Genomic DNA, 23,264 nt, shown 5'->3' with positions numbered 1-23,264 from the left:
TTGGTGGTGCAGAAGTTGGTTTGCCATCGATGTGAACAGATTTTGGAAATGGACTTGACCCATTTTCGGTGGTAGTCACTATTATGGTTTACATGCTCCGGGGATGAGGATCCATCATCGTCGTGCTTTATCAAAAGAGGATCACAGAGGAGAGAGGAAGAAAGATGAAAATACAGAGGGAGACAGTGAAAGAGAGGGAGAGACCAAGAGAGTGAGAGAGGGGGTGGGGGAGAGATGGAGGGAGGAGAGAGGGGAAAGGGGAGAGAGGGGAAGAGGTCTTCCTGGCGTGGAGAGAACCGGACTAAGGTTAGGATGATGAGGGTGGTCAAATTGCAATCAGATAAAATAATTCAATACCATCTCTGTCTAGTTGCATTTTATCTCATTAAACAGATAAATTGAAAGGGAACCATGGACCTTCTTAACCCCTCTCCTTCAAGTTCATAAAATCGCAATCCTCATGTATTATAACCATGTCGGCGCGGTCAATACAACTTACGAATGGTGTTCATTTGACTCCTGCGACGTTCCTATAATTGGCATCGTATGCGTTCACAAAGGATTCGAACGTGATGGGGTAGAGGGGAGGGGGAGGATGTGGGTGTTTACTGGGGTCTCATGAGTTCCACGTGGGTAATGAACTTCTACACAAGGTCAAAGTGCATGTGGCGAGCACCGATCAGTGTTGATGTTTTTACTCATTCATGTGATGCCTGGAAGGCCGAGAGGCCTACACGTACTTCTCAAAGTGAGGATTGATGGCATGGATGAGGACAGCTAGCAGTGAGGGTGGATTTGAACTTCATAAACAACTTGAAAGTCAATATACATAATTCATACGAGACTTGTACTAGCCCCTTACTTTATTCCAACATTTTCCATTAACAATGATTAATTGACTGTTTACGAAATGTAAGCGGACCAAGCACCAACCAAGAAAGAACATATTGAATTACCATCAAAAGCATCATCATAGGCGTGGTTTATGTTTCAAGACCGGAATGTATGTATTCCAAAAAGAAGAAATGTTGAAAAAAAAATCAAACATTCCGTTTCCATCTAACTAAACTGGTACATTTGCGTTGCACTGCCAATCTCGAAGACGGGGGAGCATCGGACTGTGTGTTGCTCTAACCCTTATTATATATTATATTATTCCTGTAGACGACATTTTCTCCTTGAATCCCTAAACATGATGTATATGGATGGGGGGGGGGGGGGATTCCAATAATATGATCTTAAATAATTGTATTACACACGCCAAATAAAGAAGGAGGTTAAAGAGAAGATGGGGCATGATCATTATACAATACTGTTTAAGAATCGATTGGTCTTTGGGCTAGGTAGTCATCATAATGACTATTATTCATAAGGTCTGCTATTCATAATTTGGGATGAGGGTCGCTATGAGGGTCATTGTTTATTTTGGTCCGTATTCATAATAAGTTTGATACCTTGTTGACGAACAAATGCCTTTTATAGGGATTTATCGTTATTGCAAATCCTTCAGAAAACTAAAAGTCATAGGTCATAATTATTGTTTTCTTAACAAGTGGTAATACTTTATTAGTAACCATCACCACTCTCTTAAAAATGCTGGGCAACATACTGTCCACACAATTGGTTTAACTTGATCCAATTCCGGGTAGTTTTAAACCAATAATGTGTGCTTTGGGTGAAAACTACACAGTATTTGTTGAAAACTACACAGAGTTGGATAATTGAAAACTACCCAGAGTTGGATAATTTTTTTTAAACCGATTTTTGTGTGGACAGTATGTTGGCCAATATTTTAAGAGCGCATCATTTCATGAAAGCGAAGGGCCGCTAACAACATTCACTAATCATGAGAAACACCTTTATTATACTCCCTTTTTTATTCTGTAAAGCGCATATTTAGCGGTGTACGATATATCTTTTTCTATTATTTTATGTTGCTTCATTTTCCCAATAGTACGATATTCAATTTTCATATCAGTAGCATCATATATCAGGGATAAACTCTAGTATGAGGTCACATTTCTTCATCTCCTCACTCTCATTATCTTAGTACTATTTTTTTTCTTTCGATGTATGATATTTTAATGTATGTTTTGTGTGAATATGTGTATTTTCTTGTTTAATAATCATAATATTATAATTTATAGTGCACTAAATCCATTCTGCAGAGTGGCCAGGGCGCATAAAAAAGGAAGGAAGAGAGAGAGAGAGAGAGAGAGAGAGAGAGAGCGAGAGAGAGGGGGAGAGAGAAAGAAAGAAAGAAAGAAAGAAAGAAAGAAAGAAAGAAAGAAAGAAAGAAAGAAAGAAAGAAAGAAAGAAAGAAAGAAAGAAAGAAAGAAAGAAAGAAAGAAAGAAAGAAAGAAAGAGGTTAAGAAAGAAAGAAAGAAAGAAAGAAAGAAAGAAAGAAAGAGGGAAAGAAAGAAAGAAAGAAAGAAAGAAAGGAAAGAGAGAAAGAAGGAAAGAAAGGAAATATATACATGCAATGATAAGAAGAACTATATGAATATAGATCGTATAATTCATACATTATACAATCTGTATTTTAAAGGATGAATGTAAATGACTCCAACTTGAACTATCCATGATACGGAATGAGTGTTGCTAAAGAGAGGGTCGCTTCTCACTGCAACCCTAAAATCACCAATCATGTTTTTCTAGCTATCTGGTGGCTGTTTCACAAAGCTGTTCGTTACGCACAACTTTACGCACGGCTGGAACATGATCTTAGGTCATAAATTTTACAGGGATATCATATATAGCACAAGAAAGGATCACCAGTCGTGCGTAAAGTCATCCGTATCTTACGAACAGTTTTATGAAACACCCCCTGAACCGGCCTCAGAGCTGATTGGTCAGGACGATCGTTGTTATATGTGGATCTCAAGTATATGATTTTAGTTGTATTATTATGTTCGCTTCACTTTTTATTGGGGGGGGGGGGGGCTTTGGTTGCAGGGATCCTTTAAAGGTCAAATCCACCCCAGGAAAATGAGAAAATAAAACAAGCATAACGCTGAAAGTCATCAAAATCGGACTTGAAGAATTTAAGCACTATGCTTGTTTGATTTTTCTCCTATCATTTTTCTGGGTGGTGTGCACTTGTCATTTGGTTATATATTGCCTACATTTATACTATAGTGCAAAGGTGATGGATGATATGAGCGGAAAAGAGTGGAAATGAATGACAAGGTTTCGAGATAATCATGAGAACAACATGCATGTCTCTTTATTAAAAATGTAATCCTTCACCCAACGACAAAATAGAAGTTAACAGACGCGGCACAAGATTAGAGTTGAAAAAATATTAATAAAAACGATAATAACGTGAGTTAAACCATTTAGGCTCTCATCGTCATTCAAACGATAATCTGATCTGCAAAAAAATATTTTTAACTGCTTGATCGACATTTCTCATGAATTCAATTTGATAAGGTAACGGTTAACCCAGAGTGGACAAATCGTCTTTACGTGGAACCTTACCCGAATCCCCTAAAGTATATCAAAACCGTTCTGCACTGTTGGTGCGCTGGTTTTCTATTCCCCAAGTATTTGTAGAGCTCGACCGAACTGTCAATAATTATTAAACTAAAACAGAAACAAACCATCACAAACTGCCCACATAACTTACTATGATTCACTTATGTCCAGTTTGAGATCGTAAGATGTCAATCTGTTTCACTTCATTTGAGAATTATTTGAGTTTTATGAACTGTATTTCCTAAATTACACAGCTTTATTTCAACTGCATATCAAGAAATATAGAGACCTGACTTGGAAATTGGCAACGCATATCAAAAACTTCAATTTCTACACTAAGTACGCCGAATGATTATGTTAACAGAGTCCTAGCAATTAACAAAATGATGTATATAGCGCTCGTTTGGGCTCTTTTTATCATTGAGCTAAGAAATAAATCGCTAATATTATCGGGTTATTAATGTCATTAAGAACACTACATCCTCAAAGCTATACATAATGTTACATGAACAAAAGTAATGAACACAAACCAATTAAAAGTGTAAAAATTTAGACACCGTTCTCTCTGCTTGACATTGGGCTTCTAGATCCAGTCTCGCCCAGCGTTCTGTCCGCCCCCATAGCCACCGCCCCCAACGGCAGCCCGAGTTACAGGTCTATCATCAGGATCATCACGAATACCGGCTTTCTCTCGAGGTCTGGAGAACGAAGTCATTCCTTCACTACCACTTCTACTAAATCTTCGCAGTTGTGGGATTTTGTTCACGAAGCCAGTATCCCCTCCTTTCAGGTAGAAATAGATGGTCTCGACTGTGAAGATGATTAGGGTTGCTGCACCACCCAACATCATGAGGTAATAGACACCTGCAAGATCCTGGCCAGTGATAGATTTCTTAGCCTCCTTGTGCCACTGACGTTTGTAGATATTCTTGCAGTAAGGCTTGTTGAAAGACTTTGAAGTGATGTTCGCAATGACACCTTTCTTTTTGAGTTTCTTGATAGCGTAGGTGAGCTGATCACGTAGGGGAGAGCCAGACTGAACAGCGAGAGGGAACTTGATCTTTGTCACGTACCCACCAACGATGAGCATGTCGCAAGGCCAACGAAGAGCTTCATATTCTAACATTGTCTTCTCCGACAGCAGAGCATAATGGCCATTGTCTCTCCGAACCTTGCGTACGCCGTCAATCAAATCTTGAACAACCTTCTTTTCGTCACCAGTCTGGATGTCGTCCCATGTGATTCTCTTGTCACCCTTTGTGGCCTGCTGGAACAGATCAAAGGTCGGGCTCTTCCTAACCACGCCGAAGTCGAACCCTTCCTGTTTGTTCAAATCGAAGAGACTGCGGATCTTGTAAGGCAACTTGCTGGCTTTCATTAAAGGCGAAAGACTACTCACGTACAACCACACCAACATGAGAGTGTAGACGAACCAGAACGCTGAGAAGACCCTTCCTGCGTAAGAATGCGGCGACTTCCATGGCATACCTTGAAACGCCATAATGGACAACATGTAATAGAATGTGTTGAAGAAAGTGAAAGTTTCTCCGTCCTCCTTACTTGCCTCACCTCTGGAGGCTTTGGCACGCCACTCGTTTTGGTTTAGATAACTCAACACCCACATCAGTATACTTGCTACAACGAAAGCCAGAAAGTTTGTCATCCAAGAATAGATGTTGAATGGGAAGATAGGCACGAACGGATATTCCCAGACGTACGTTGGGTGCTTAACCAGTAGCTTGACATCGCTCTTGAACCAGTCTTTCGTGAAGTCGACGTATTTCTCCCGTATGCTTGTCTTGGTTAAGGCACCGGCAATGATATCGGCATCCTACATGAACATAGGTAATGAAATAGAAAGAAATATTCATATTGGTTTCCAGTGTCATGAGAAACATTGAGCAGTCACTAAAAGGGACATTCGTCAGAGATGACAATAATACAAAAGGGCATCCTACAATAATGAATAAAAGAAATGAGTGCAAGGAATCAAGATGAATCCTTCGCGAAGTATCACGATCTCGGATTGTTTACCTCAGGTGCTGATAGGGTAGCACAGTGGCAATGCTCCCACCCCTCCCCCAGTTCCTGGTCTAAAGTTGTACAACAATATTATACCAACAATACTCCGTGGTGTATTGTACAGTGCCCCCTCCTTTGGAAATGCATACGAAATCCGCCTCAGGATTTCTGTCAGTGTCTGGATGATAATGGATTCTACTTACCCCGTCAAATAAATCTCTCATCATTCCATCCCATTCTTGAGTGGACTTGTCAAAGCGACCATAATTTCCCTCTCCCAGAAGCTCAAGCCTGCAAATGAGACAAAACATTTTAATTCTGAGACGGAATTCATATCGGACTGGTCCATGAAAACACAAACAGAAACCTAACTTTGTTCATATTACAGTTATTCTTGAATCGGGAAAGGAAGAGATAATCTGGTCAAAACATAAATGAGGATCAAGCATATTGCTTCATCAATAACAATCCCACGTTATAACATCGGCAAAATTCGATTAATACTAGCATTAACATTAAAGAGATATTAAATTGTTTCATTTATCATGGGGAGCGATTCTTGCTCAGTGAAAATAGTTGAGGTATTTAGTAGGACCATAGAATAAAAAACATTCTCTAGTATGCTAATTCGAAATATAAATGAAATGACCTTCGCCACCGCCCCTCCCCTCTTCAACCATGTTGCTGCCCATTCTACACTAGTTCTTCTGCATATGCTCATACGAACCTGTAGGTGAAGTCCAGGCCCATGTCGTCTTCGAAGACGTGTTTGATTTCCTCAAGGAGCTCCGGTACGTAGCCGATGTAAAGGCTGTCGTCGACGACTTCACCGGTTGCACGTCGATAGCGTCGAGGATTTCGGATCTGCTCGTAGTCATATCGCATGATGAACGGTGGCTCCTACATGGATAAGACATCCCGAGATAACTGATTACTGATTGATTATTGATTATAATTTCTTGTATCGAATATTATTTATGAATATCCATGGTGGACGCAAACAAATACGAATATTATTCTCATCAGGGACCTATCAGCGGTAGTTTAGACCCAAATAGCTATAAGCATGATAAACGTGACTTCGGGTGCGAATAACCATGATGGGGGCACCAATATACCCCTCTTTCTAAGGGCTTTATTTTGACGATTCCTAGAATTTTTGCAAGATAAAAGGTTTCCTCTGGGTCTATAGACTCCAATCTTACTAATTTTAGATATTATTAAGAAATTCGATAGATATGAACTGTTCCTCCTACTAACTCCTCCCAAGCCTCCTGCGCGAAGCGCTGGAATTATGACAATGAGTCAAAATTTGAGGGAAAGTCGATAGTGTCACATGAAATTGTAATTCAGTAATAGTGTAGAATGCTGGCTACCCAGACAACACGCTGGATATCTAAATATAAACTCTACTCTGTTTTAAGTTTCATAAAATAATGTTCACCTCAATAGTGAGGATATGTATGTGACTTTCTTCTGCCATACGATAGGGTTTCATGTGGAGACGAGAACCCGGCTGTCCAGGCCATCTCTGCCCGTGCTTCTGCTCCCAATGCTCCACGTTTTGGGTGAAGACGCCGAGCTGTGAATGAAAAAATAAGAACAATGCTACAAAAATGATTTACGGTGTGTAATTCCTTTTCGTTCATATCGATACTGAATCTGAAATGATCAATGTAATCATAACAGTCAATGTGACAATGTGCGTTTTAAAACGTTTATTATTAATTTAATAAGTAAGAAGAAACGCAACATAAGTACACATGTAACTCATACTTTTGTCTTATATGGCTTCATGACTTAAGACTGCAAGGCATCATCTGCAAGATAATTGACCATGTTACTTGTTTATCAATTAATTCTTTGAATAATTTCAATTACTGTATGCATACCACTGGCGCACAGATTGGGTAGGGGTTGGGCCATGCCTCCCCCCCCCCAGAAAAATGTTCCACCACAAAAAAAAAGAGAAAAAGTAATAAAAAATAAAGAGAGAAGGTTGAAATATGATTGTACTCTGTAAATATATTGTCAAAATCTATCACAAAATTAGCGATTCGCATTAAGTTTTAAAAAATGCTCGCTCGCCTCGCTCGGTCTCGATTTTTTTTCGAAATACAATTCACATTCACCTCGTTTGACCCCTCAATTATTTAGGCTTAGTACGCTACAATGTCATACTTATCATACTTTCATAGTGCAATTTTGGGTATATAGGAACTGCGAAAAATGCTGAAGAGTTTCTTACCGTGTTGATGGAAAGATATTGATTCTTTCCGACGAAGATTTTGATGGTGTAATTGACTCTGTTTCCATCCTCATCAAAGGCTACCTCTCCACTGCAACCCTCGAACGAAAACTGTGGGTTATAACAAAAATGCACGGGTTCTTCATAATGCAGCATTAACAAAAAATAGTTATTGATATGACGTTGCTATTATATTCTAATGGACAATGGTATGACCTAAGCATTCACCGATAAAACAACCACATCGACCATCCCAATGCTTATTCAACGGCCGAATAAGACAATTACAGACGATCCCAGAATGGTAGAATTTCGTAAGGGGGTTGGGAGATTTCTAAACAATAGATACAATGAGAGGCTCTCAATACCCCCAGCACAATTTGCCTCCCTCAAAAAAGAAGATATAGGAAGAAAAAAAGAAAGAAAGAAGGAAGGAAGGAGGGAAGGAAGAAAGAAAGAAAGAAAGAAGGAAGGAAGAAAGAAAGAAAGAAAGAAAGAAAGAAAGAAAGAAAGAAAGAAAGAAAGAAAGAAAGAAAGAAAGAAAGAAAGAAAGAAAGAAAGAAAGAAAGAAAGAAAGAAAGAAAGAAAGAAAGAAAGAAAGAAAGAAAGAAAGAAAGAAAGAAAGAAAGAAAGAAAGAAAGAAAGAAAGAAAGAAAGAAAGAAAGAAAGAAAGAAAGAAAGAAAGAAAGAAAGAAAAGGGCTTCAAACAAATTAGTTCATTTCATAAACATGGGGAGCCATAATGCAAATTTTGGATCCAGTGTTGTGAGGGTAGGCATGGTAGGGGCAAGTGCCCACATCGCCTGGATCGGCGCCTGAGAGTAGCCATGTGTATGGTGACCGGTGGAGATTTTCACGAAAGGACATGTCGCACGTATTATTCGACGGTTATCATAGAAACAAATCTTGTCAGCCCTTAAAAATCGAAGAAAGTTGCCGGGTCTGATATTTTGTCAGACGACAAATGTTAATGAAATGCTTGCGGGGTGAGGAATTGCCAGTGTCTGGCATATGGAGAGAAATTTCAGCCCTTGGATCGGACAGCGTGTAATTTGCGGTTATTCTGGGGATATTATTCAATAGCACCTTCTCAATCGGCCCTATGAAGTAGTAAGTTCCAATTTACTTCTATACAGATACCGTTCTACTAGTTTCTACAAATGTTGTATAAATCTTTTTAATGATTTACTTTACCAACCGGGAGCTTGGACCAACATAATTGCTTGCCTACAATCAAATCGGACTGTATCTAAACCACAGCATCGATGAGAGTCCTCAAGAGATTACCTGAAGCCATCGATCACATACCTGTATTAACAATCATTTGGGTTTTCTTATAAACCCAACCAGCATCAACACCACCAATGGTAACCCAAACAATCGAATTACTATCTGAGATAGTAGCTCAATGCCCATACAGCGTTTTACCCTTCCGAGTCCTGTCGCATTCATGGACACGATGGACATAACACATCGACCTTTGATTCAAGACCAAACCTAAGGACGTGGAAATACCTGCCTACCTTTGAAAAGCTCGGAAGCAATGCGCTCTTGGTCCTGCCACATCGGCTCGATGGCGGGTAACTGCCATACTGATCCTTGTGCTTCCGCAGCGCATGGGCTACCGCTAGCAGCGAGTCGTAAGTTGTCTGTTGCCGAAAAGGCCACTTGCGGATTGCGTCAGCTCGGCGAGTGAAGTAGTTCCCTCCGACCGAACTGGCCGTTTCCATTTTGAAGCGGGTCAGGAAAGCAGAGTTGTAGCGCAGCTTGGTCTCCAAGAAGGTCTTTCCCAGATAGGCCACATTCTATCCATATGCAAAAAAAAAAAAATAAGTACTATACTGATATTATTTGGTCCCAACATCTTACCGACATTGCTACATTTGTTTAAATCTACATATCTAGTACATGTACTTCAGCCATGTCAGCAGTAATTATGATTTTTTTGTCCCATTGAAACCGATGATGAGATGTTACACTTTACAGATTTAAGTGTTTGTGGCATAATATAAAACCAAAACTGAAATTTGAATGATAACAATGAGTACTGAAAAAGGTAACTAAACCAGATATGATAAATTAGTTTCACAATATTGGTAACAATAATTAAAAGAAAATCATTTCAAAGATCTTACGGGATTTCCGAAAAGCCAATGCCAGGTGTCGAATAACAGTCCCTCTTCGTATGCCTGGGGAAGAAAGAAAGAAAATATATAAATATTGTTACCTTTAATAACTTAATCACTTTGAGATATCCCAGGGGTGAAGCAACGAATCAAAAATAAGGTAGTCCTATCACATTTTGAACATGATTATAAAAATCAAGTCAGAACGGACACAACAAATTATTATTTATTTTTACTAGCACCACTGATTCTTAAAACCAACTACCACTGATGTCAGATGCACCAAACTTCCAGGTAAAATTGACAGTCAAACACTTTTGAATATTGTTTAGATACCATTGCGATAAGCAGGTACATGTAAGTATGACAGCAAAGCAAAGCGGTATAACGCCGCGGAAAGAAACAAAAAAACACGAAGACTGCGGTAAGTTTGAAAGTAAACATGGTAAAGCGGTTACGCTGCGGTGAAAAGGAAATAAAACAGTTTAAGTACCCCGTCGACGACTAACTTCAGGTTGTCCTCAATATGCATGTAGACAACAATGTTCTTCACGGCTCTGGTCTTGATCTCCTTCATTTGTGCGTTGACGTCTTCGGCCAGGACAATGGGTGTGGCGACCCATCCAGCCTCCGGGCCCATGCCCATCAGCTCACTCACCATGTCGTACGCTGTTTCAACGAGATAATAAATATATCATTCTCAAGGAGGAATATATATATTCTTCCTCCAATGTCATGCCCATTTTAAATTTCGGTTTCAACCAAGACATACCCACATCCTTATATCGAAATTGTTGAAAAGAATTCCATGTTCCATAAATTATTATTATTTTTAAGTGCAAAAGGGAATGTAATAAAAGTTGATTTAATAGCTTTAAGAGATGGTATATCAACGATGACATTATGGTTCCATTCCCCTTCTATTATTGATGCATTTATTTCAAACCATAAACTCCAAAATATGTCTCTGTTCGCTTCATTAAGTTCAAACATGGAATGTAAAAATCATCATTATTGAAAGTTATTACAATACGAGAACTTCTTCATTGTCATAATTTCTTGTGAGCTTTCGGAAACTGGAAAGGCAACGAGCAGACAATATGAAAACCAAAATTATCTGCCCATGTTCACTTTATTAACTTTTAAACTGAGCATGCGCCGCATATAACATTTCTATGCTTTTGTTCTATCTGAAACTTCCGCCCTCCGTGCCTTCTGCCCCTTTTCCAAAGAGAGCTTCTTATGGAAATGCAAGAACAGTAAAGAATCCATCCAATCAGAGAGTCCTCATGGGACGGTCACACAAACCAATTTCAAATGACATAGCCTATCATCGGTCGGTTTGGAGGCGATCACCTCTAGCATGACGAGGCCGCCACAATTATCATTCCTATGCATTCCTATAAATTACCATTTTGTTCAATGAATAACACGTTTTGTTATTTATTTTCATTCCTGACGTTATGACCACAGTATCGTTGATTTGTCATACATTTATTACCTCCGTGTATATTATATTGCATACTTCTGATGTGAATGCAGAAATCAAATCAAATCAAAATCACACGTGACTCACCTGAATCGGAATCGTACAAGATAATGAAGGTTGTCCATCGGTAGTGTCTGATGACACCCGAGACTAGCTCCACCATCTCTGAGGTGATGGGGTACATGTTGATGGAGCCAGACTCCTCGCTCTGGTCGGTGGTCAGTGTCGGCGAGAAGGCATTACCCATGATGTACCCTATCCCCTGGCAATCGAGACAGATGTCGTCTGGGAGGATGAGGGCGTGGGCATCTTTGTTGTTGATGAAGGAGCATGCTGGATTTAAGAATGGAAATAGATTATGAAGATGATATTAGGCTCGCTCGTTGAAAAGGCAAAATTCAGTTTCACTGTCATGACTGTGTCCCTCGTGGTACTAGATGAAGGTATATTCGATATCGTAAGGTAAACGCTGCTAGGCTGACTAGTACTATTATTGTTAAATTTCATGACGTCAGAATTTTGAAAACGTCATCTTATGCATTGACGAGGAATTAACACCAGCAAAACGAAATTCCTGGTAGAATTAATTATTCATTATGTAATCAGTGGTGTTTAAACCCGTTTGAGCAGTGTTAAGAAAGTATATCTCCCCTTCCAACATGTATGGAATTGTTTATTGATCTTGTGTATGATAAGACTTGTTTCCAAAAATTATTCGGAAAATCCTCTTAAGCGACGAATCTTATTTGATATTCATCAATATTTGGACTTTGATCATTGATTGCATAGGACTAGTTGAGACTCACCAGCCCTCACACCCACAGCAACTGAATGCCTTGCCCAACCTTCCTCCGTCGGACTGTTGAAGTGGACGGCAGCGATCTCGTCACCGGACGGTAAGATTGTGCGGTCACGGTTGATGTGCTGGGCCGCGTCCGTCAGAATGTTTTTGTAGATATCTTGGATGTGCGTCGACTCGCCGTACATAGCACCTGTTGTGTCAATGGTGATAATGGAGAGAGGGAGAAATGGAGAGAGAGTGAGAGAGAGAGAAAGAAAGAAAAAGAGGGAGAATGGGTAGGGGGAGAGGGAGAGGGGAGAGAGATGGCGGAGAGAATGATAGATGAAATAAATGAAAGTGCTAGGTAACATGTTAGACAAGTGTTACCTCTTACGAAGATAAAAATGTTATTTATACGGTCACGATGGGCGGGAACTAACTCCATAAAATAGGCCTACGTGACATAAAACGTAATGGGTAGAGAATAAAAAGCATATTTATAAAAGCTATTTAACATTATGATTATCCTTTGTAAAAAATAAAAGTGACAGTGATTTATCAGAGTAGACTTTGGAAAAGCAAACATGCTTTTAAAAAGCTACTTGATGGGATATGATTCCCAATATTCATGATATAAGTGTTACATTTCTTATAGGATAGTGTTTGGAAAGTGATAATTTTGGATTTGATGTATAATATTGTGAATTAGTTAAAATTATTGCCTGAACTATAATAATGACATTATTTGGGGCTAACCTCGATTAGCATCTTGCTATTATGTTAGCTCCAATTACCGAATGTGTTTGTTCATATGTGATGTACAATTTCGTGTAAATGTACCTGACAGTGAGATTTGGTAATAAATTCAATTCATGCTTTCCAGTAATATTCAGACACCTAACATCAGTTTTTGTTCTTTATCGCGATATTCATTATCAGCATTCGAACGAATGTACCACCAATCTAACATCGACAATTACAAATAATATATAAAACGACAGCAATTACTTCTTCAAATATTAAATACTTTGAAATAGGTAAAATTATGTACTTGTGTTTTTTTTTAAAGGTTTCGATTAGGACACAGACATTGCAGTGGGAAATACGTATTTTGAGGTTATGAATTAATGCTAACCATGGATAGCGAATAACAACTTGACTAAAGCGGTTATATATATATATATATATATATTATCTTTTTTGCTTTCGAAATGTTTTCTTAGCATGCTTTACAATTATTTAGCCATCGTCGGTCAACGTGAGCATTGATGGGATACCAGTGTACTTGTGTTTTCTCAAAAGGTTTATAACTCTGTCGATGAGGACACAGACATTGCAGTGGAAAGTTCGTATTTCGAGGTTATGAATTCATGCAAACCATGGATAGCGAATAACATAATTCAATCAGATTGTGTAGTGAAATTACCGATTTTTTTTTTCTCTCTCTTTCTACTTTGTAACTTTAATGATTATCGCAACATGGACTGGAGTCCAAAAACAATGAAGTAATCAGATGCCGCAGAATTTCTATAAAAGAAACGTACTTCAATCTCGAAAAAAAAGTTCCGGCTCTTGGATAATTAAGGCTCCAGCCATTTCTAAATAAATGTATCATAACAAAGTATTACTCATCAATAAGAACTGAATATATCATAAGTTGCTGCGCCTATTATTATGTTCATGGTATATTTTACCAGCAAGACTCTCGAAAGTAGTTCCGGCCCTGCGCCCCTGTTGATTCCAGACTACATATATCATGCATCATTGATATTATTACCGTTGTTAATGCTACCATTGTATTCCATCTATTAAAATGGGACATCTCTGAAAGTAGTTCCGGCCTTTGGAGTTGCGATAGCAATCTCTAGCGGCCAGTTGCCTGAAAATCATATGTTCATATATTTCAACCCAGGAAGAATTTGACAGAATTACATAGATTTACGTATTTAAAGTTAATTAAAAGAATTCCGGGCCCGATGGTGAAAAATTACCCAAGTTTCATGAAACAAACTATTTTACAGTTTTAAAAGTATTCATCAAAAATGAAATAACTTACCGACTTTAATTGTCACCGATTTGGTAGACCCCAGCAGGGCAGATAACAGCATCAAAATTTTCAAGAAATCCATTTTAGGGGTAATCTCGACGTTGTTTCCAAACAAAAAAACGCCAAGAATCACCCTTTTCCCTTGAATCTCGATAAACTTCAGAAATATTTATGTATCAGACCAAATTCCACTCGAGATAAGTTCAAGCAAGTTCTCCTCTTCATCTGAGAGTCAAGCCCTAAAAGCCTCCCCCGAAATGCTCAAAATCCATTCCTCCAATTCGATGTCAACTTACTTCGGCGCATGCGCAGATTGTTTTACCAACTTCTTTAATGGATGTGGTCCGATAAAACTTTTGTCATGATTATACTCGAATTCAGACCCTAAAACGAAATATGCTTTCACCGGATGGTCGTTTCTACTTCTGATTCGATATAACTTGTATAAGTACCACTTTAAGGGATGCAATATTCCATGTAACCTATTTTATCATGATTCAAGATACTAGTGATTAAATGTACGTTGAATTTTATAATCTATAAATGAAAATTTAATTGGAATGATCATTTTGCTCTGAAATTATCGTAGGAAGCTTCGTGCAGTTGAAGTTATGAGTTATACAATTTCATTGCCATTCAGTTTTTGCTAGGACATGTACGAGGCGCCGTCAGCCGGAACTATTTTCATTTCACCAGAACGATACAATTGTCTGTTTCGTAGGTCACGAACCTATATACTTACAATGATCAACCTTCAGTCTTGTGATCAACTGTGATCTATTTGTTAGTGTGTGTACATGAGATTCTATGAAAGTATCTGTGAAATAATTCCAACTAATTGCAGTCTATTCAGCATGTTCATACTCTGTAGAATAAATTACCGCAGATGAACCCCTTCAAAACAATCAGTCGCCAAGTGTATATACAGGCCATTGACTTCTGTCAATTTACATTTGATAATGCTTCGTAAATCCCTCATTCTGGCAAACAAACGAATTCTCAAAATTCAACAGATAGATAAAAAAAAACATATTTTCTTCATTATATGTAACATTAGAATGCTATAAAGGCTTAAAGACAAAGGTCATTGCACGTCATTTCTGAATTGTTACTGTGAAATAAATATCCTTTTAATACGTGTTTCGGATTTTACCTGGCATGCAGGGTTGCTATAGTTTGCGGAGGTTAATCAACAATATATTCTATAAATAAAAAAACGCAGACATGAAGATTGTGTATGAAATTAGAACAACAATTCACGATTTCTATTAATTTGCGTAAAATCTTGATAATGAGCTAATGGTAAAAGAGATTTTCGAATTGTTTCCCATTTTATTTAAAATAATTTTTTCTCTTTACCATCACTAATTATTTGATCAGATTCATGTCAATCAAATTTGTTAGTATGTACTTACAGTTTGATCATAATAAGCATTCTTGAAATTATTAGTGCTTGTAAAAACTGCTGTTTATGTTTCCGTTTACGTTGTCATCATCGGCTTCGCCTTATATCATAGAAACTACGATGTCCTTATTGCAGTCTACATGGTGATGGTATATACTGGGTTTGTCACCCGACGAAATAATGAAAATGTTTGAATTATCCCAAATAAAGCTAAATTATTGATATATGGTTTTATGATGGAGACATTCTTGAATGAATGCCAGACCCAACTGCAGAGCATATCAATTAGATTTTGACTAGAAATAACATAATATACTATTCATTTTTCACGCCCCCCCCCCCCCATAGTTGCCAACATAGAAACAAAAGCGGTAGACTTTCCGAGGAAGCGAGGGAGGCTCTGGGAGGAGGGCCCTCTCAGTTCTAGAGACATTGGAAATTTTTTTTAATTGATCAGATTCATCCTAAAGCGCTTTAAATTCTGAATTGAAGGGCGTAATAACTATGCCCCGATTCTACGTCGCGAATCAAATTAAATTTCACCTTTTGATTGCCATGATTGCTGTATTGTTAAATTCTTTCAAGAAAATTGTCAGCTCGCGCTACGCGCCGTCCGTGAAAAATGTCTCCAAATATTTGCAATTTGTATGCAATTACATATTTCGCTGAAAATGTTTGTGACTGTTTTTTTTTATTTACTTAAACATGGGTTGAAAGTACCCAGTTTCAGTTGATCAACGAATTTCAGCTCGCAATTCACACTTGCATTATTTGTTTAGTGTTCGGGTTCATGAATGTTGGTAAATAAAAATAATGTCCCTTTTATAAAATTTTTTCGCTCGTTACTAAATCTAGGCCTATATTCAACTCTATTCAATTCTCGGTATATCTATTCTCCCTCACTCACATCATGAAAATACTTGAAAAGGCCATACATTCTCAACTTTAAAGGCCAAGTCAACCTTTACAAGAATTTGATTGAAATAAAAAGACAGAAATCCAACAAGCGTAACACTGAAAATTCCATTCAAATCGGATATAGATTTAAAAAATACAAAGTTTTGAAAATTTTAAAGTTTCACTTAATTTGACCGATATACACATCCTGTTCGGTGTGCAAAAGAGGGGACTGATGACTTCACCCACTCACTATTTATTTTGTATTTCATATAATTTTTATCCTTATTGTCATGTGAAACAAAGTTTTATTCCTTCTGAAAAAGTAGAGTTACCATTGCTTTAACATTTTGTGGTTCACTTAAGTTGGTCATTATTGTCAAATCTTTAAAAATTGAAAATTCGTATAATTCATACAACGAAAAACAAAACAAATAGTGAATGAGCGACATCATCGACTCTCTTATTTTAATATCACTGAGTGTGTGCATAACTGTTTTGTGAAAAATAAGCGAAACTTTGAAATGTCAAAACTTCCTTATCTTACATCCTATTTGATGACATTTTCAGAGTTATACTTCTTCGATTTTTCTCTATTGATTCAAATCAAAAAAATTCTGGCATATCTGGGGTGGACTTGACCTTTAACGATTTCTTACGGACAACTCTCTATTGAGTTCCTTACAGTCTGGATTTTGTCCACTAAATTAACAAGTACTATAGTGTTTAAATTGATGCAAAGTAATATATGTAATTATTCAAGATGGTCCGGTGACCGGGTTTTTCTGACCCAGTTTATGATATTGTCGAAATATGGTGTTAAATAAACAGAGGCCACTTGATTTTGTAATTACAGATTTTGCATGAACATGAACTTTGTATTAACTTTTATAGTTTGTCGGTTTTTAGATTTAAAAAAAAATCAAAACTACTTCCCCAGGGGAGTATGATTTATTTTTTGTTTTATCTATTAATAAATGACGCTTACAATATCATATTTGGCAGTTAATTTAAATTATGCATGTGTTTATGGCGACAATGCTGCGTTATTTTGTCTCAAAGAGGGGTTTCATTATTTTGTTCACAAAGAGCTTCAATATGGAATTAAAATTCGTAAAATGGATTTGACAATAAAAGTATTTTATTAACCTTGAATGTAAAGAAAACTATGCCGATTTACTGATTGTAACTCGTCCAAAAACTGAATAATCATGATAATGGAATAATGAACAAGAATCAATGAGTTTTAATATATCGATTTGGTAGTTGCCAACGTCGGAATTTTTGAAATGTGTGTTATAATCTGTAAAACCCAAGCTAGATTTATTAATGATGCATAGTTATCTTATTTTATCGCACATTATCAGATTGAAACGTAATATGAGGGCATAGTGAGATAAGGAATGTTATCAGATTCCAAAAGATTACAAAACCGGTATGCAAAAATTATTCTAAATGCAGGATTTTGTATACACCTTATAAAAGATGATCCATGTTTTCTGAGCTTTAGTAGCATACAGTCATGACAGTTAAACATAGAATTATTTATCATATCCCAGAACTATTGAATGCCTTCATAATTGTAAAATGCAACCATTCCCAGAAAAGTTTTTGTTCGTTTTCCTTATTCTACTACGAATAACTCCCACTATTTTTAACAACACCGGAAACTGACTTTATGTTAACTTCTTTTTTAACAACAAATATCATTACCGAGAATTAAGTTTCTGTTTCTACCCGTTATGCTGCTATCTCCCCACTATTTTTAAAAATACTGAGAAATAAGTTTTTGTTTTTATCCGTTAATTATGCTCCAACTCCCAATTATTTTTTAACAATACCAAGAACTGAGTTTCTCTTTCTACTGAACTGCTCTTACTTACCGAGTTCCCGCTATTTTTAAGAAAACCGAAAACCGAGTCACTGCATTGATAAAAATTTGGTATACGTGCAATAAGAGTCAATGTAGGCAAAGTATAGGCTTTTTTTACTCTAATGTAGCTTTTTTGTTTTAATTGCTCTTTTCAGTTCTTATGTAATCTCTTTATATTTTGAGTAGGTGTGCCTGCTTTGCGCGCGCATCCTTTGGACATTGAGATATAGACAATCTGTTCGTGAATTCATAAAAATGCTTGTAGGTCCACGATACAAATAACTTCTTAAGGGCAGTTTATATCGTTTATCGACGGTCCAATAATTTGTTTAGTGATATTCATGTCCTCTTCATCAATTCAACAATGCTCTGAATTTTCAAGTTAGTACTGTATATACCGTATGAACGTAATAAATCATACTCGTCGTGCTTGTACAACAGCTTTGGCAACTCTTTTAAACAAAGATGTTGAGAAAGAAAAGAATGGAGAGAAAATGGTATAGGCGTAGCTTTAATCAAGGTTCCCCAGGTTATGAAAGAGCTATCTTCCTATGGAAACTATGATGAGGCCGAATAATGTATCTGCCTCTCACCAACGTTTCCATAAGGTATACCTCTGGGCATGGACCTACATGCTCTGGGCACTAGCGTACCTACGGGGGGGGGGGCAGAGGGGGCAGTCTGCCCCCCCCTGACGAGCCACAACCCATGCAAAGGACGTATCCCTGCCCCCCTGACGAGCTTGAAATACCTTTTTGCCCCCCCCCCCCTGACGAGCTTAAATTTCTTTTTTTTGCTTGTCAATTTTTTTGTACGAAATCCTTCATTTGTGATTTGAGACTTTTTTTTTTTTTTTTTTTGCTTGTCCAATTTTTTTCTGGTACGAAATCCATAATTTGTGATTGGAGACCTTTTTTTTTTTCTTTTTTTTTTTGCTTGTCAAATTTTTTGGCCGACGGTTTTGCCCCCCCCTGTGGAAAATCCTAGGTACGCCACTGGCTCTGGGGAACCTTCGCGGCAAAAATAAAGGCTTGACCTTATTATAATCAGAACTCACTTAAAAAAGGCTTTGCTCAACTTAATTACTACAAAACACCCAACGACTTCACGCAGGTGATAATCTCATTGGGAAAATTTTCCTTTTGCACTAAAATGCCCATTTTGACATGCCCTTTTTTAGCTTTGCCCCAAAACAAAAATACATTCCACCGCCCCTGCTTTCCCATCCTCATAACAATTGAACACAACGGTGTTTCTAAGCCCCCCCCCCCTCCACGTCGCTTGCCCTTCCTGTTTTCAGGGCTTCGCCACAGATTATTTCATTTTTTCTTTCGGATTAACGAACCTTCGTTCGGATTAACGAGCCTTATTTCGTTTTTTTGGATTAACGAACCTTCGGAATAACGAACGTTACCCGAAATCGCACCCCTTTCTACATCTAACAACATGAACGACAGGGGTTAGCGTTGAAACGTTCCCCCTTTCAAAATATTGTCGCCAGTCCCTAATTGGGTGTTTATGGGGGTCAAACTTTCAAGGGGGTTGTTCCCTATTTCCCCTCCAACATGTCCAAGCAAGCGAGAAAGCGAGGTGACCGAGCTAGACACAAAGAAGTATTAAGCATCGTTTAATTGATTTTGTAAGTCCTTAAGCACATCTTACATGGGTAAATTTTGTAAAATCTATCATAAAAATGGTATCATGGCCGCCAGTCTCACACTGTCGGAGAAGCGAGGTCGTACCAAATAATGTATTTTATAATCACTTATCAATTCCAACTTTTTGTTGTTATACGTTCTCTGTCTTGGACTTTATTTAACCCTTCACTCTCTGTCCTTTAAATGCTTGATCCGATTTGTTTCCCCTTGTCATGCTTGTCTATATTTGATAGCAGATACCTAACACTGTCAACTTCTACTAAAATTTTATTCCTTTTCAAGACCGACATCTTTAACTCGAGTGTGTGACAAAGACAGGAAGACCTATATGAACAAATGGCCTATACTTTGTGAATTTTCTACATTCAAACGTCAAAATAAGATTGATAAAACACCATCATTTGCTGATATTTTTCCCCTCCTCTCCACTCTGATCGGGGACGCGGGAGGGAGAACACGTTCCTGTTTTGATCTACCCCAGCTAACTATCATGCTATTACATCTATTCTACGATTATCTCCGATATAATTATCGTGACAGTTCAAAAGAGGCTAAGTCGTGCTGTAGACGCGAAGACTTAGAAACGCACTTTATAAAAATATGCTAGTAACCTCCAGACACACCTCCAAGGGCGATTATTGGCAGACACATCATCTCCGAAAACAGATAAAGGAAAATAGGAGGAAAATTAGGAAAACATCGGAAGCAAATGATAGCCAAGAAAGTATAAGAATAATGAAAAATCAATTCTTATATAGGAGATTATGTTATGACCTAAACGGACGTCTTATCATAAATTCATCGTTAAAGGTCAAGTCCACCCCAGGAAAATGCTGACTTAAATAAATAGAGAAAAATCAAATTAGCGTAGTGCTGAAAATTTCATCAAAATCGGATGTAAAATAAGAAAGTTATGACATTTTAAAGTTTCGCTTATTTTTCACAAAACAGTGATATGCACAACTAGGTGAGTTAGTCGATGATGTCCATCACTCACTATTTCTTTTGTTTTTTATTGTTTGAATTATACAATATTTCATTTTTTTTAGATTTGACAATAAGGACAAACTTGACTGAACCATATAGTATTAAACAATGCTAATTCCACATGTTCAGGGAGGAATTAATCGTTGTATCACTTGACAATCAGGAGAAAATTAGAATATTTCATATAATAAAATACAAAAGAAATAGTGAGTGGATGACGTCACAGTCTCCTCATTTGCATACCAGCCAGGATGTGTATATAACTGTTTTGTTATAAATTAAGCGAAACTTTAGAATGTCATAACTTTCTTATTTTACATCCGATTTTGATGAAATTTTCAGTGTTATGCTTGTTCGATTTTTCTCTTTTTATTCAAATCAACTTTTTTTGGGGGTGGACTTGTCCTTTAAATTTTAGATTTGGAATTAGATTCAGCAGTTCACACATAATATTTGGTACCTTCTCCAGGTATCCCAGCTTTCATGGGCTAACTCAGACTTTAAGATTTCTTACAGGCAAAGTGTATCATTCGTTTTTTTTTTTTTTTTTTAGAAGCAAAATCATTGATTAAAAGCCGAATCTTTCCTGTTTCTTTCCACCAAAGATCCCTTCACTCTAGCACCGTTGCAATAGTGTTAACCCATAACGTGACACGACATTTGCTCTTGCGACAACTGCCCCGGGCTTTATTTTGTCTCAGATGTAGGGTTAAAGGGTTAGGGTTGCAATAGGGTTTTATGTTAGGTTTAAGGTTAGCATGGTTAGGTTTAGGGTAGGGTATAGTGTTAAACCATGGAACTACTTGCTCCATGGTTAAACCCAGGGTTGAAGTTGGTCATTCGATTAAGTGTGCGGAATTTAGAGCGGAGCAATTGTCGCCGGAGCAAATGTCATGGGACCATAGCCCCCGCTTTACATAATTGTTGTGTTGCTGTTTTGTATGTATAGTCATGATAGTGTTTTCACATTTTCATTTTTAATGTTGTACATGGTTTTGGGTTTTATTCGGTACATAAAACCAAAACAAACTTGTTTCCATTCTTCCAAAATTAATCTAGGCGGAGGCTGCAGTTATTGTCTTTGCTGTTTATATGCTGAACGCAAGAGATATGTCTGATCTGGCGAAGATGACTACGCATTTGTGGCTGCGCAGATTTAGGCTATTCAAAGGGCTGCACAACCTCTCAAACTATACACAATATTGCCTGTTTCAAGCACCCCACCCCCCCCCCAAAAAAAAAGAATTTCACAACCGATATTCGCCGAAAAACTTTGTAACGGAATAGTTTCGTGGTTAGATATTTCTGTTGAATTCTTCGTTATATTTTTATTCCTGTCAACGGATCCGAAATAAATCAGAAGCTGCCTTGATAAACAATCAATATTTTACCTTTTATATGGAAGAGTTACCAAAAATGGATCATTGGTTGAGGATGTATTTTTAAAAGTGTCTTTTAGTGATTCGTTCAGTGACATTTGTAAACAGCAATGAAATACAAACATAAACTGACAAATAACTTCATAAATAATACATCAAAGGTACCAGTACAAAAAAGTAATTCATAGGCATATACATAAATCTATAAATCAATTACACTGGTCCATACATTTTTTCCAATTCACTGAAGGAATTTACTAAACAAATATAATACAGAAACTAAAAAAATGAAGAAAATCAAACTCGCACATCTCACACACAACATGATGAATCATTGTTCTTGTATTCGAATCGATCTTTAGAGAAGCTTCCACCCCCAACATCTGTGAAGTGAACTGACGAAATGATATTCGTGTTTTCGTCATTAATATTTATTTCTCACAAGTGAGATGCCTTAATATGATTGAGACAAAATTATGCATATAATTTGGTCATAAGTGAACCTTTCGTCCCACATCAGGCTTTCTCCGAACATTACCAATGTTACATTAACATTTTGATGTTTGGACGCTGCTTTTCAATATTCGTCATTCGTAAATCCGATGAAATGAATATGGAAAATGCTTGAAATTACCTAACTTGAGTGTAACTCCAGTATTACAATTGATCTATTGCAGTAAATTGAAAAAAAAATGTTAAAAACAATCATCTTCATCATGTTTATTTACCTCTCCCCAAATTTGGGAACATCATACTTTTGATACAGTTGTCAGCTGTTTAGAGCAGCGCTGGGGGGAAACAAAAGTTAGATGCGTCACCGGAAATTAACTACTTGCAGAACATGCAAAATGTGAATCAAAGGTCATCATTCCAGT

At 37.4% G+C, this 23,264-nt stretch overlaps 1 protein-coding gene across 1 annotated transcript; it reads right to left on the bottom strand.

The window, feature by feature from the left end:
• Window positions 1-3,201: 3,201 nt before the first annotated feature.
• Window positions 3,202-14,810, bottom strand: LOC129262091 (glutamate receptor 1-like). Its single transcript, XM_054900132.2, has 11 exons — window positions 14,200-14,810; window positions 12,169-12,354; window positions 11,450-11,695; window positions 10,367-10,542; window positions 9,883-9,936; window positions 9,271-9,552; window positions 7,748-7,858; window positions 6,944-7,081; window positions 6,227-6,399; window positions 5,703-5,790; window positions 3,202-5,308 (listed from the first exon to the last, which is right to left on the bottom strand). Exons 1-11 carry the CDS (start codon window positions 14,270-14,272, stop codon window positions 4,061-4,063), a joined length of 2,775 nt encoding a protein of 924 aa, XP_054756107.2. The 5' UTR covers window positions 14,273-14,810; the 3' UTR covers window positions 3,202-4,060.
• Between the last annotated feature and the right edge of the window lie 8,454 nt (window positions 14,811-23,264).

Source organism: Lytechinus pictus, chromosome 5, assembly GCF_037042905.1.
Source record: "Lytechinus pictus isolate F3 Inbred chromosome 5, Lp3.0, whole genome shotgun sequence".
In the NCBI taxonomy this organism is placed as follows: domain Eukaryota; kingdom Metazoa; phylum Echinodermata; class Echinoidea; order Temnopleuroida; family Toxopneustidae; genus Lytechinus; species Lytechinus pictus.
The sequence above is the reverse complement of the archived record's forward strand: the minus strand, read 5'-3'. Positions and strand labels throughout refer to the sequence as shown.

Excerpts from the sequence above, each read along its gene's own strand:
- LOC129262091 (XM_054900132.2), bottom strand. The coding sequence starts at position 14,272 with ATGGATTTCTTGAAAATTTTGATGCTGTTATCTGCCCTGCTGGGGTCT. Across the intron at positions 7,859-9,270 it reads TGCTTCCGAGCTTTTCAAAG|TTTTCGTTCGAGGGTTGCAG; the intron begins GTAGGCAGGTAT and ends TATAACCCACAG. Across the intron at positions 6,400-6,943 it reads TACATATCCTCACTATTGAG|GAGCCACCGTTCATCATGCG; the intron begins GTGAACATTATT and ends TTATCCATGTAG.